Source organism: Malus sylvestris, chromosome 4, assembly GCF_916048215.2.
Source record: "Malus sylvestris chromosome 4, drMalSylv7.2, whole genome shotgun sequence".
Classification (NCBI taxonomy): domain Eukaryota; kingdom Viridiplantae; phylum Streptophyta; class Magnoliopsida; order Rosales; family Rosaceae; genus Malus; species Malus sylvestris.
Genome location: NC_062263.1, coordinates 28906401 through 28920667, shown reverse-complemented (window position 1 = coordinate 28920667; position 14267 = coordinate 28906401). Strand labels below are relative to the sequence as shown.

Here is a 14267-nt window from a genome sequence, read left to right as displayed (position 1 = left end):
AGTCGTTGGAAATTTCTTTTTTCAAATATCCAACGACTTGTATTGTAACATCTAACCATGTTCCCGACACACTGAAACGTAAATACAATCCCCACCTTAAAAAAAGGTTATGCGGGTGCAAGGTAGGGGATAGCAGCCATTATCGGACAATGGCCGGCAGCCATTGATATTTGCTCTCCTCCATTCACATCCATTCCTCTTTATCCATCACTTTAATTAATCCTCTATTCTTCTCAACAACCTTCTTAACTATGGAAACCTATCTATCCTTCTAGTAGCTCAACCTAAATATACACTTAAAAATCCAAACCCTAGCTGCAATAATTCTCTCGCACACGCAGACCAAACCACTGATCCAAGGGGAAGGATCGAGAACGAGCTCTCTCTATCTCTGGTTTGGTCTGCACATCTTGTTTCGAAAATGGCGTGGCGGCCGTTGCTTAGTTGGATCATGTCTTCTTCTTCCTCTTCTTCCTCTTCTTATTCATCCTCAGAGCATGAATCTAAGTCTGAGGATGACCTTCGCCATGGTGACCCCGGTAACAACAACGTCCAGCAAGCACAGAAGGGTCACAATGTTGATGATCATGACAACGAGGACGATGACAATGACGTTTCATACGAACCCCATGAGGACGAGGAAGATGACGAGGAGAAAGTTGAGGAACCAAAATCCAGCTCCACCTCCGACTACAGCTTCACAATATACGAGCCCCGTCTGAAACGGCGCCGTATTGACCATGCAAATGAGGCCTTGACGTCCCTACAAGAGGTAAAGAAACGGCAGGGTAAGAGGGTTTGGTGCAAGGACGACGAGCTTGAGCTGTTGCGTGGCTTTCTTGACTACTACGGCACCAGACAAACCAAAATTACCAGAACCACCGCCAAGGAAACATCGTCGTTGTACGAAGAAATCAAGCCGAGGTTAAAGCTTGAATGCAACAAGACAAAGATGGTGGAGAAGCTGAGAAGACTAAAGAGGAAGTACCACAATGTCGTGAAGAAAACGAACGAAATCAACTCCTCCGGGAAAGAGTTTCGGTTCAAAAACGCACATGACAATGCAGTTTTCGAGCTTTCACATATGATTTGGAATGTCGAAAACAGAAATAATTGTGTCGTGGAATCGCATAATAATAACGTTATGGTGAAGAGGGAGGAGGACAATGTGGCGGCGAGTAGTAGCGTTGCGGATCATGAGAGGCCAACGACGTGGTTTGATGAGAATAATAATGTTACTAATGTGGATGATAACATCAATACTGGTCATGATGTGAGACGATTGATAGTAGGGTTGGCTATGAATCCAATGCCTCTGAGTTTGAAGGGTAAAATGGGAAGTGGCGGCGGCGGTGGCGGTGGTGGGGTTGGAGAAGTGGTGGAGGATCAGAAGTGGAGGCAGCAGCAGATTTTGGAGTTGGAGTCTTATGAAAAGAGGTTGGATTTGGTGCAGCATCAGGTTAAGGCAGCTTTGGAGGAATTGAGGACCAAGGGAGGAGCTCACTAATATTATTTTCAATTTCATCTAGTTTTTAAGATTTTTTTTTTCTTGTTGAATAGGATAGAAAAATTTGCTTCTTAATCATGATTTGGTATAGCAATTTTCGAAATTAAATTCACTTTTTTGTGATAGAAATTTTATGTCTGATGAAAATCTGTCATTTGTTAAAAAACGAATTTTGTATTGACATAATTGATATTAATTTACGTCGATGTTATTTTATCAAGAATGAATGCATCTGAAAGAAAAATTTAGGTAGGACAGCCTGATTAGCTGGATGGTCAGACACTCTCATATAAATTAACCAGGCTTTTAAAAAAGAAAACAAACCCACTGTATTAAGATATCATCCGAACCAGTGTAAGTACAACTTTTAATACACATTTACCTACCCTTTTGTGAAGATTTGACCTACTATTTGTGATGTAATATATAGTAGTCACTAATAGTGTTCTTGTTTGGTGGTGAAAGCTTTAGAACTATACTGTTTGGTTGGGTTTATTGGTAATTGGGCTTTAATGAGTTGGACACAAACTCAAAACCCGGCCCATTAACTTGGATCCACCTACATAACCATCACCTTCCCCACCTTATCCAACTCTCTGTTTCAAAGCAAGCATATACCCTCCAATGGATCCCTTTCCTTTCTCCTCCACTTACACAGACAACAACATCACATTCCCAAATTGACCCTAATCTTCTCTCTCTACACTTTCTCTCTCTTCTTTCTTTTCACTAACAAAGGAGCTCTGAGAGTTGCCGACAAAACACAGAGAGGATTTACAGACATCCATGGCTTGTGCAACAACCAGACCCACCTTTTCTTTCCACCTCTCAACCACTTTCCCCCAACATTCCCACCCAAAATCCAAAACCCTATTCCCCAATCCCCCCCTCCTCCCAAAGATCCAAACTTTTTCCCTCTCCCTCACTCACACCTCCCCAAAACCCATCAAGTTGTCTGCAAACTCCATTGACGTCTCGAAGGAAGACAAAAACTCCATTGATGTGTCAAAGGAGGACAAACCCACTTCAGACGAACCCACATCGCCCCCTCCCATGTCCTCCGTAGACCCACCACAGCCTGTGCCGGAGGAACTCGAAACGACGTTCGACAAGCGGCGGCTGGAGGAGAAGTTTGCGGTGTTGAACACTGGGGTGTACGAATGCAGGTCCTGTGGGTACAAATACGACGAGGCGGTGGGTGACCCGTCGTATCCCGTGCCGCCGGGATTGCCGTTTGATAAGTTGCCGGAGGATTGGAGGTGTCCGACGTGCGGGGCGGCGCAGGGGTTCTTTGTGAGCAAGAGTGTGGAGATTGCTGGGTTTGCGCAGAACCAGCAGTTCGGGTTGGGCGGGAACACACTCACTTCTGGGCAGAAGGCTGTGCTCATATTTGGGGGACTCTTCCTTTTCTTTGTGCTTTTCTTATCCGGGTATTTTCTGCAATAATCGGAGAGGTATGGGGTTTTTTTTCTAAATAGTGAAAATATATAATAATTCAATTCGCTTGAAAATTCTCAGAGGTATAGTGTCGTTTTGTTTTGTAAGATTTGTGTATTGAATTGTGGCAACAATGGAGGAATTTAGGTTCTGTAAACGTAGCATTTGAAACATTCTGAGCTGGAAAGAAATTGTTCTCTTTTTGTTACTAAATGAAATACAACTCAGAACAAATTGGTATTCAAGATTGTGGTTCGCTTCTTTTCTCGGAATGTTTACTTGGAACGAGGGAAGTCATAAATCGGGAAAAGAAAGAAATGATGGGTATGTGTTTAACTAGAAGTTGGTGACTTCTATGGATTACGGATATTAAAATGACGGAAAACTAATGTAAATAGTTTGAAAACTTTGAGTTTAACGATAACAACAAAATAAAGGGTAAAATAAATAGTATCATTATTGATTTTTTAGTGTAAAAATATAATTTTTCGTTAAAATAAATAATACTGAGAGTTTTTCGTTGAAGTTCCTTTAAAATGAAACACAGGCCGTGTTTTTGCTACAACTTACATGTGTTAGTAAACACAGAGAAAGTCAGGAGTCCAAATAATTCCATTTCACATATTTAGATGGGTCGAGATTTGCCATGGACAAGGTTTGAGGTTCGAGTTTCGTCTAAGACGGTAAAACTCATGAACAAATACAAACATTCCGTTGATCCAAAACACAAGTTAATCTCGCCGTTCTTGCGTTTAATCTCACCTTGCGAAAGTTAAAAAAAAAAAAAAAAAAAAAACTAATGAAAAAAATTTGAAAACTTTGAATTTTAGGTAAAATGAATAGTACCAGAATTAACTTTTTAGTGTAAAAATATGATTTTTCGTTACAGTGAACAGTACCGAAAGCTTTTCGTTAAAATTCCCTTAAAAAAATGGTTCGCTCAGCAGAACCCTATGAATTCCACAAATAATATCATACTTCAAAACAAATATCCTGGTACAAAAACAAACTAACAAACCGAAAATGTTCTTGGAGCAACGGACATTGAATTCCTTTCGGACTGACATAATATTTCCCGACTTGCTAATAATACGTCAACCCCCTACTTCTGATTTGGGTAAGCGCCTTGCCGAATTCTTCCTATGAAACTAAGACAACAAACTGCAACTATGTACTGCATATTTTACAAACTACCTAAGAAATAGTTAGTCGTATATGCCCGCCGTAGCCGGTTAGTACCTGTGAGAGCTTCTGGAGAAGAGTCGTCCTGTGTTTAACGTAACAAACAATCATGTGGTTTTCGATACTGACTGCACAAATTAGGGAGGCTGAATCACCTTCACATTGGAACCACAGGATCAGCAGCCTCTAGTAACTGGAGTAATTTGTGTGGCGGCACCTCTTACAAAGAACAAGACAACATCACACAAATCCTGAGGAATCATTCCCGGTCTGGTCTCTACGGTTTGACATCCTGGGGAGCCCGCGTCTTAACTTGATAGACCTTCTTGACCTGCTGTTGCTCATATGCTCCACCATATCCAGTTTCCTGTTTCCTTACATGTAATCCACCATTTCCAGTTGGTTCTTTGCTAATCCACTTGGTAGGTGGCGAAGGAAGAGCACCCATGTTCTGCACAAACTGGTGCTTACGGTTTGCTTGGTATCCTGAATTTGGCATCCCAGGTGGCGCCGCTGCAGGTGACCTGGTTCTCCCACTGTCTTGTACTGTTAAACTAGACATCACGGATCTCAGGTTGTACTGTTCTTGATCTTGTACTCTATCTTGTGTCCTAAAATTCTGTTCTTGATGTTGTACTCTTTCTTGCGCCCTAAAATTCTGTCTGTCACCTTGCATACCATTTGATGCAGGAATTCTAGGCCTAGCCATCATGACCTGAGGATTGAAGGAATTTCCATACGTTGCTTCTTCGCGGAAGACCCTTTCATACCCAGAGGGCCCAGCTGGCCTTGGTCTGTTGACTGGATAATTTCCTGCATAATTTCCGGAATTTCGTAATGGCGGTTGATCCCATAATCCAGGGGATGAACCATTAGGTTTAATATTAAGGGTGTTCTTGACCAGGCGGTGAGCTGCTTCTCCCAACATGGGTCCAGCAATTGCTCCAGGTATTTGTGGCCTATAAAACAAACGCATCAGGTTCAGAAACCACAATCCAGAGCCCCGAGTTGCAGTTATAAGATAAATATCCTCAGATATAGATCTTGTTACTAAGCAAAAAACATGTAAAATCCGGACATATGGAATTCAACTCACCTCTCTCTGCCTTGGCGTCGAGGACCTTCGTCGTGCCATAACGTAGGGAATGGTTTGATGTCCGTAGGTCTTACAACCTAAAGACATTTAAAAGGACAATCCAAATTAGATCCCCCTGATAAACAAGTGTAATAGAAAAGATAACAGAAAAAGAGGACAAGAAATTGAAGCATATTCCCAACTGTCTTAGCATCTCCAAACACAGAGCAATGTGACGATAAATCAACACATGAAGTGATAATGAAAAGCTCAACTTATATGCAGCTACTCACATTTTTTTAACCATAAGAAAATAGAAATAACATAATATTTTTCATTAGAAAATTCACATTGAACAAAGCCACAAGGATGTAATATTTTCATGTATGCAAACCATGAACCAAAGAAACACCAACCACAGGAACCTGATATATCACATATCCCAGCTTTAATGGGAAGAACGAATGTCTTCACAGGGGGGTATGAGCAATAGGTATTTGACATGCCATGTAAAACGTAATGACATGGACTACAACGAAAAAATTTCTGTAAGACTTGGACAAGAACTTTAAAGAATCCAGATACCTTTCTGGGCAGGATCACACCCTTGGGAGGTTCTGGGATGTGTTTATGATCTGCCGGATTAAGATATGTAATATTTCTGCATACAAAAAGTCCCACCATGAAAACACTGTATTCTCTTTAAATACTTAAACAACAATAGTAGAGGCTCTACTTACAAGACTTGGTTACAATCAAGGTCAGGATAACCACGAATAGGGGAAGGGATTACATATCTTAAGCCATTTCTCTCAGATAACCCAAGGAATCCATTCATTCCGCCACTGAAAAAAAAAGAAAAAGAAACAAGAGGGTCACAAGTCAAGCAAATTCCACAGTGACAATTAGACCATGAGTCCCCATAAATTACTACTAAAATAACCTACCTAGCAATTGGGTCTATCCGCCATAAAAATCTTTCATGTAGGGGTGTCTGATAAAACTGTTGGTAGTACATACTGATTTGTGCTGCCAAAGGATGAGAAGGATAAACATAAAGCAAATCAAGCATCACGCTATTCCGAGCCTGCTCTTCTTCCTGCATATGACAAAGAGTATGAACCCTCAAAATGTAGTAGTAAAATGAGGGCCAACTTATCGTGGTTATTGCAGTTAAAAGATGTCCAAAATAGCCCTACGGTAAGATAGAGAATCCTAGATAAGTCGTAGGCTCATTGCAGCCCACCATACAAGATCTTTAACTCCTACTCTGACCCAAATGTAATCCATGATTCCAAAGACCATCAACTTTTCAGGCATTTCAATCTCAAATTATCAATACATACACATAGCCAATAATTTCAATACTATTTGTTCAGACCTAGAAGAGATAGGCATGATAGGATGGATTAATATCTCATGTCATTCTCACAACCCCAAAATTCAGTCTATCAGAACATGGTGCCATATGTTTCCCTAAAAACCCTGATTGTAAAAACTGAAATATAACTCTTGCAAGCTAACCTAGAACTTGTAAAAACCAATGCTTTACATAAGTATTGGTATACAAAATCCATTTTAAGGGGTATAAATTTGACAAGTAAACATATGAACATGAAGTATAATTGATGCAAAAATTATTAGGAAGAAAATGAATATTCTTCCATACCGTTAAAGTGCTTTCAAGCTTCCTTGTCTCAGTAACCAATTTCCTCTCGTTAATGAACGGCAATTTGGCAACACCCTGACTTCCAAACACACACACACACAGACACATAAAGTGATCAATCTACCATTAGTTTACCCCTCCAAAAGGAAAAACAAACACAAATTTAAAAAATAAAGAAAAACAACAACACTACAGAAGATCATACCTGCCATGCAAAGCGCTTGCCATTCATGTCAATTTCAAAATCTGGAGTGAGATATTTCAAAAGGAAAATATTTATCAGATAGGATACAACTTCACAGTATAAAAAGATCCATACAACTAGACAATTATTACCAGCAGGATAGAAATTATGGATAGGTGATCTTGGATCAGTCATTAAGTTTCTGTATTTTTCCGGAAGAGCACTAGAGCTGTAAAATAGAAATACTGAGCATTATCATATCTAGAAGATGAAATCTTCTATATATAAATAACTTATTTGAATAAATTCAAAGCCACAAATGAGAGAGACCTTGCAGCTGGTAGGGTTCCCATTAGCTGATCGAAGGGCTTAAATGGCTCTCCCAAGAAAAATGTTATTTCCAGTTCATTTAAATCTTTTAGATCAGAAGCAAAAGGAGCATAATGGTATGGATAATACCTGAAAAAAAAACGATTACAGATACAAGCAAAGTTATTGAAACTGAACTGGATATCAATCCAGTCAACAAGATGGCTCAACATGTCACCCATCCAACTTCCAGATAGAGTAGTCAGACCTCCAGATCAGCAATAAGATGAGGCAAAGCAGGTAAAAGAAGCAAAAGGTTAAAGTCAAACTAACCATATCCATGAGCAGACTCCTTGGTAATAATATCGGCAAACCCAACATAAGCCTTCTACATATTTTAAAACCTGCAAAGAAACAAAAATATTTTAGCATAGAGTAACTTAGTACTTGTCCTATCAAACCAGGAAGAAACAACAGCAAAAAGACGAAAAGCTTTTAAATTAGATTAAGTTCATTAGAATGGCATGAAGGCAGCAACTGAACCCAACAAGAATCTCCTAAACTCAAAACATATGAAATCTTCTGATCTCCTAAATTACCGACTGTTCATAGCTAAGTACAGACCTGATCACAGTGATTTAACCTTTTTCCTCGATCACTATTTTTTTTTCTCCTAAGAAAAAAAAAAGCCAACTATAGATGGGTAGAGCTACAGACCCCACGCACAGCTTAAACCTCCAAGGTTCAATCCAAAATATATATGGCAGATGATTCAATAAAGATATCCGTTCACATGAAAAGCAAAAATAAGTAGTGTAATATCCAAAAACAAAACCATATCCACAGCCAAATAATATAACTAAAATGTTTCGCCTGAGAGAGCTTACCAAGTCCTTTTTAACTTTATCAATCTCTTCTGGTGTTGATACTTGAAATTTCTCAGCATAATACCTTTCTGTATATCCAGGCTCTCCCAATTTAACCTGAGAAACAAAATAAAATCAGACGCACAAACACCATACATTCCTTAATTACTTGGCCTGCCCTTCAAAGAAGCTTTCAGTCTCTTCATGACTTTCCAGTGAAATGAGTGAACAAATATACAATAGATGGCACAAAAAGCTAAGTTATTTTATCACTGTATTATTTTAAAATTTGAACAAACAGTTGCAATTATATTGCAGACCTTGTCCATCACCGGAGCCGGTAGCTCTGCTGAAGTTTCTCTTCTAGCTCTATGTCTCTCTTCATTATTCTCAATAGCCTGCAATATAATCATCATCAGCATGAAGAAAGACATGTATGATTGACTAAAGGAGCAAATTTCTGACCAATAAATAGTTTTGGATACCCATAGCATGATTAAGTGACCTATAATCCCACAATTAACCCCCAGAACAAAAGTTCACTTCCATGGCTCAAATATGGTTATAAAAGAAAGGCTCTAAGCCTTTGGTTCACATATCATGTAGCGAAATTCATAGTGCTAAATGTGAGTGGATTAACTTTTCTGTCAAATGGATCCACATAAGGCCAGGACATAACACATAAGTCACTACATAATTATGATTTATCATCGTGTTCAAATTTCCTTTCATCAAAGAAATATCAAGTGCACAAATGCCCCTACAAAAGCTTATACCTATAAATTTCTTGCCTTTTGCTAGAAAGGCTTATTTAACTACCATCATTTACATCTCATAGGAAGTTTTCATTTTTGTTTAACCAAACATCTCACTCATTCTAATGGGAAAATATTTAAGACCAGATGAATTCCGTTGTAATCAAGTAATCACCAAAAGAAACTTAAAAGAGTCCACTAGGTATCAGTATTGACAAAAAAACTTCCCACAAAAATAAGACTAAGAAACTAATGGACGAACAACAATTTTGCAGTGAAAGGAGTAAATTCTTTATCATGCTTAAATTTGTCATCATCCCTTGGTTTCATGATGCTCCAGTAAATTGACAAACAAATGAACTGATAGTACACATTAAATCAGAAAGAAGCGGAAGACCTGCTGAATTCGAACCCGCTTTTGAAAGATTTGGCTTTCAAAAACAGCAACAGACTGAATAAAATGCTCTACTCTGTCTAGCAATACCTGTGAGAGAAACTCAAATGGATAAGCACATGCATGGTACCAATATTCACTAAAATTAACTAGGGTTAAATATAGATCAAAAAGATTTTTGCCAAAAGATAATATATTAAAATGTTATGCACAAGTTCTTCATAGAAACATATTCAAAACAAACAAAAGCAATAACAGAGCAAGCATCCACATTTTTAAGTGCAAGGGGGTGAGAGAGAGAGATTAAAATATTTTACACATAATGAACACATCTGACAAATATGAATAACCCTGTTCCACTCTTTCCTTTCATTGCTATCTTGATTGTGTTTCAATATCAGGCATTGTATCCCATTTACACGCAATACTGCAGTCATCCACAGATCTATAGGACCGGCTCTCCAATAATTAAAGTTACAGTCTACTACGGTGAGCTAATGTATTAGATCGATAATAAGATTTAAGTGCACCAGTCTCCTACATTACAAAAGTAGGTCTTCCCAATATTGTTATAGTAGCAATGATAGAAATGGCATTCATTAACCCTCATTCATGGGTGCATTTAAGATCTTTCACTCACTTAAAAAATGTTAACATCCAAACAGTTGATACTTTTTCAAATATAAAAAACAAGAGAAAGTTGATGTAGCACCCATTACAAACATCATATATAAGAAACTGCAATCGACACATCAGAACGCATTTATGGCAAATGCAATGAGATACAAGAGTAACAGACATGTAAAGAAGAGCAATTTACCTCACCCGCATCAGTAAGATAACCTCCCATAGCAGTGAACTCCGTTCTATAAATATGCATCAATAAATTAATAGCACCCTGAGGCAGTAAAAAGTTAATAGTAAATTAGAAAATACCCCAACAACTACAAGTTATACAAAAAACCTCAAAAGATCAACTTGAGGGAAAAAAAACCTAATCTATACATATTTCATGCTTTAATGATTATTAGCTGTGAAATTCCTTTGGTGTCATGCTTTAATTGATTATTAGCTGTGAAATTCCTTTGCTGGCCTTCTTCCATTACAAAGTCAGAGGTCTTTTTCTAAAGCATTGCGTTTGAAGTGCTTTTATCTAAAGTGCAATGTTATCAAGGGCTTGCATGTGAAAGGGCCAAAACTTTATCCTTTCATCAAGTAAAAAAGAAAAGTGAACAACCAATAGAAGGAGCAGTGAACAATCATGTGTTTGATACGGTAAAAGTTAACAAATCTTAGACACTTTAATTTGACGAGAATGTAATAAACTTAGTACCTAAACCCCTAAAATTGGCAGACTTCTGAAAATCAAAGCAACAGACTGCTAGCTATAATAACGTACCTCTCTGATCTCCAATGTTGGCATATGTGGAAGAAAGTCATTGCCAACAAAAAAGCACATAAAAACAAAATCATCCACTATCCTTTCAAAATTGAGCTGAAAAGGAGGGTTGGGAATATCCAGCTCATATTGCAAATATTCACGCAATACCCATATGTTGAGGAACTGCACAAACAAAATATAATTTAGGAATAATATGAGAATGATATCAAGAGGAATTCAAAAAGGGTAGCAACGAGAAGCAGGATCCATTTCTTCAACCTGATATTTCTTCTGGTGAATTGGTGTATCATCAACCACGTTTCCATTATCATCAGATATACCACGACACTCAGCTGCCAAATGACCAACTTGTCCACAAAGAAAACATTTTTCTTGTTGACCTGGAAAAGTAATCACCTGTACAATTTTGGTAAACAATCTATAAGATCAACCACTTGTAATAAACAACTTAGAAAATGTTCTGAAGAAAGAGCAACTACCTCTCTTAATATTGAGAAGTGAACCTCATGTGTAGCTAAAGCCAGCATAATTAGATCTGCATCCTGATTATGATGATCCAAATACCCATTTTAGAACTAAACAATGCAGCAAAGGAATACAAAATGGCTTCCCATTCAAAGGACATAAAACATGCATACACACACGGCAAAAAAAAATTATTTACAAAAGCCTGATAATGATAACAGCAAATAAAAGACTCGCAAAAAAAGGCCTAAATAATAAACACTCACCAAACCATAAAGACAATGTCGAGTGTTAGGATCAAAACCAGGGAGGCTGCGTTGCAATCGGATGTATGACATTATTTTGTGCTCTCCCTCGCCAGGAACATTTGCATCAGAAAGTATAACCTTCAAATAACCACCCAATGCAGCCCCATAAATAAATTTAGAGAGACAAAGTACCCTGAAAACCAGAAGTACATGGTAAAAATATAGAGAATGGATTACTCCATAGACAGAGAACCATCTGATCTTGAAGGGACTGAGGGAGGCAATTGCAAATCAATACAGGCAATGATGTCAAACCAACCTTCGTAGACCGCCAACCAGGGTTGTGGTTCAACCTACTTTGTATGTAATATTGAAGTGCCACCGAGAGCACTGCCATAAATTGAGTGCCCGGGGTTATGACATTTGAGTCTAAAGTTTCAGGTTTCTCTTTAGAAGGCAAAGATGTCCCCTCCATCTCAAATTCTTTCTTAAGTCTTTCCTCTTCAGCTTCCTAACATAAGGATTTAAGAAAAACAACAATAAGTTCACTGCCTCCCTGGATAGGAACTAACTATGCACAGTGAGTAAGATGTTACCGCTTCAGCCGCATCTTTTGAAGCTCTGTAACGTCGAGAACGTTGCTGATTCATTTTGGCTCTTGGAGCAACCCCATCTACAAGATTAGAAATATATGAAGTACTAAATTTAGCGCAAGAAAAAACATTATAGATAAACTACTTAACATGTCTTAAGTTAAATCTTACCAATTGCCAAAAAAAGAAGCTTTCTTGGGCGAACCAATGTGAATAGATGATCAATGTAATCAAATATTGATTTGAATACATCATCATAGGTAGCGGGGGCAGGCTGCACACACGCACACACACAAAATTAACATGTCATCACAATACAACTTTAAGCAAAGGCATTTCCTCATCGAGAGGTCACTCAAAGCACATAATAACCTGGTAAATGCCCACATTTCAAACACCCACATAAACAACAAGATAACTTTTACCCAATCTGACAGTCCAAGTCAATATTTAAGTCAACATATGCAAGATAAACAACGGAGTCACGTACTTCCCACAAGAAAAAGGCACTAAATTTAAGTATTGTCAAGCCACATATGTATATGTATATGTGTATAACTGAAGACTAAATTTTTCCTCTAAAGACTACCAAAATCAATCACTTCGATCATCAAACGCAAACACGACAGAAATAACATGCAAACAATCAATCTGGAACTCAATTCTCACCGACTGCAACAAAAAGTACGAAATTGTTGAAGCAACCCAAACAAACACCTCGAAAACCCATAGTTTTGTACAACAAAAAATTGCCATTAGACACAAATTAAGCTAAATTCTACCTCTGAGAGCACCAAAATCAACATTTTACAACAAAACGAACGGAAATTGGAAATTGCAGAGGAAAAAGAGAGAGCGAACCTTCCCATCGGGATGAAAACAGGGATGTATAATGCCGTTCATGTCAAGGTACAAGTTGTCGAACTCGGACCCATTAGGGTTCGGTCCGGAGACGTCGACTGGCACAGGGACGCCATTGGAGTCCTCTCTGGCATGCTCCTCCACGACGTCGGCGATGGACTGTGGGTACCGATCCGCTAGCCAGCGGTAAAACGCAGGAACGCCCATGAATACGGTGTCGTTTGAGCGGAGCCGGAGATGGGACGGGACTAATTTATCCGGAGAGAGAGAGAGCGAGAGAAGGTTTTTGGAGATCTGTTTGTACGGAGCTTTCTAGCGGCCACTAGGGGAAATAATACTGGGACGAAAATGCCCTCACCGTGAATAACGAAGAGGCAAAGAGGTGACGAATTGGGGGGTGTTTGGACGCAGGAGGAGCGTTGTACTCGTTTCTTTTTGCTGAATTGCGGTGCTTGTACTTTGGTCCTTTTGCACGTTAATTTTTTCGAAAGATTTTTCAGCATGACTCGACCACTATCATATAGTGTTATGTTCTAATATGTATTTATAAACATGAAAATCTAAAATTTTGATGTCTACAGTATTATAACACATGTATTTATTTATTATTAATCTATTAGAGATTGAGAGGTATGGACCAGGATCCTCTCCTGAGCAGATGGAGAGGATCCTCCTGACCAGGGTCATCGGGCTGTTCATTTTTTATCCAACGGCTAAAAACAGAGGATCCCTCTAAAAGTTATAATAATTATAGCCGTGAATACAAAATGAACGGTACGATGGGCTTGGTCAGGAGGATCCTCTCTATCTGCTCAGGAGAGAATCCTGATTCGAGAAATATCAACTTGGTTGTTTGCTCATTTTATGTAGGCTTATTTATTTATATATATATTTTTAATTTCGGGAAGTAAAGTGAGGAGAAGGTTGAGTTTTAGAGGTACGGGTGTCAATAGTCTATTACATAAGCATGGATTAGTAAACAAGTACACTCATAAATTTCCTAGTTTCTTCACTTGCACTTCTATTTTTTCAAATTTTCAAATTTAATGAACCGAAAGAGAATTAAGAGACGTAAATAAATAAAGGTGTATATAAATCGTTTCTTGTTATATTAATCTTGAGCAAACATCTAAAAAAGAAAATTTGGATAATGTTATTATTGTACTCATTCATGGATCGCTCTTGTTTCATAAAATGTTTGATTGTCAATCATTCCACATCATACTATAGGCAAATATGTCATCTCTTATTTTGTAAATTAAGTGCGTTCATAAATTTTTCACAAATTAAATATAGAGTTCAATTCTCATCATGCACTCA

At 38.2% G+C, this 14267-nt stretch overlaps 3 protein-coding genes across 3 annotated transcripts; 2 read left to right on the top strand and 1 right to left on the bottom strand.

The window, feature by feature from the left end:
• The first annotated feature begins 421 nt into the window (after positions 1–421).
• On the top strand, positions 422–1507 carry LOC126618305 (probable transcription factor At5g28040). Its single transcript, XM_050286346.1, has one exon. The coding sequence runs from the start codon at positions 422–424 to the stop codon at positions 1505–1507; it is 1086 nt and encodes a 361-aa protein (XP_050142303.1).
• Positions 1508–2116: 609 nt separating this feature from the next.
• Positions 2117–3189, top strand: LOC126620140 (uncharacterized). The gene has a single exon (XM_050288630.1). It carries the CDS (start codon positions 2294–2296, stop codon positions 2951–2953), a length of 660 nt encoding a protein of 219 aa, XP_050144587.1. The 5' UTR covers positions 2117–2293; the 3' UTR covers positions 2954–3189.
• Positions 3190–3902: 713 nt separating this feature from the next.
• Positions 3903–13378, bottom strand: LOC126620134 (5'-3' exoribonuclease 4-like). The gene is made up of 22 exons (XM_050288618.1): positions 12948–13378; positions 12258–12360; positions 12090–12166; positions 11813–12004; positions 11512–11631; positions 11260–11322; positions 11039–11176; positions 10778–10942; positions 10199–10276; positions 9382–9468; positions 8550–8627; positions 8251–8346; positions 7697–7767; positions 7385–7513; positions 7207–7283; positions 7076–7116; positions 6871–6945; positions 6149–6300; positions 5942–6046; positions 5787–5862; positions 5223–5299; positions 3903–5085 (listed from the first exon to the last, which is right to left on the bottom strand). Exons 1-22 carry the CDS (start codon positions 13152–13154, stop codon positions 4404–4406), a joined length of 2889 nt encoding a protein of 962 aa, XP_050144575.1. The 5' UTR covers positions 13155–13378; the 3' UTR covers positions 3903–4403.
• Between the last annotated feature and the right edge of the window lie 889 nt (positions 13379–14267).

Coding starts and splice junctions, on each gene's coding strand:
- LOC126618305 (XM_050286346.1), top strand. CDS start 422: ATGGCGTGGCGGCCGTTGCTTAGTTGGATCATGTCTTCTTCTTCCTCT.
- LOC126620140 (XM_050288630.1), top strand. CDS start 2,294: ATGGCTTGTGCAACAACCAGACCCACCTTTTCTTTCCACCTCTCAACC.
- LOC126620134 (XM_050288618.1), bottom strand. CDS start 13,154: ATGGGCGTTCCTGCGTTTTACCGCTGGCTAGCGGATCGGTACCCACAG. Junction 12,005..12,089: donor CAAAAGATGCGGCTGAAGCG/GTAACATCTTAC, acceptor TCCTTATGTTAG/GAAGCTGAAGAGGAAAGACT. Junction 11,323..11,511: donor GACATTGTCTTTATGGTTTG/GTGAGTGTTTAT, acceptor CATCATAATCAG/GATGCAGATCTAATTATGCT.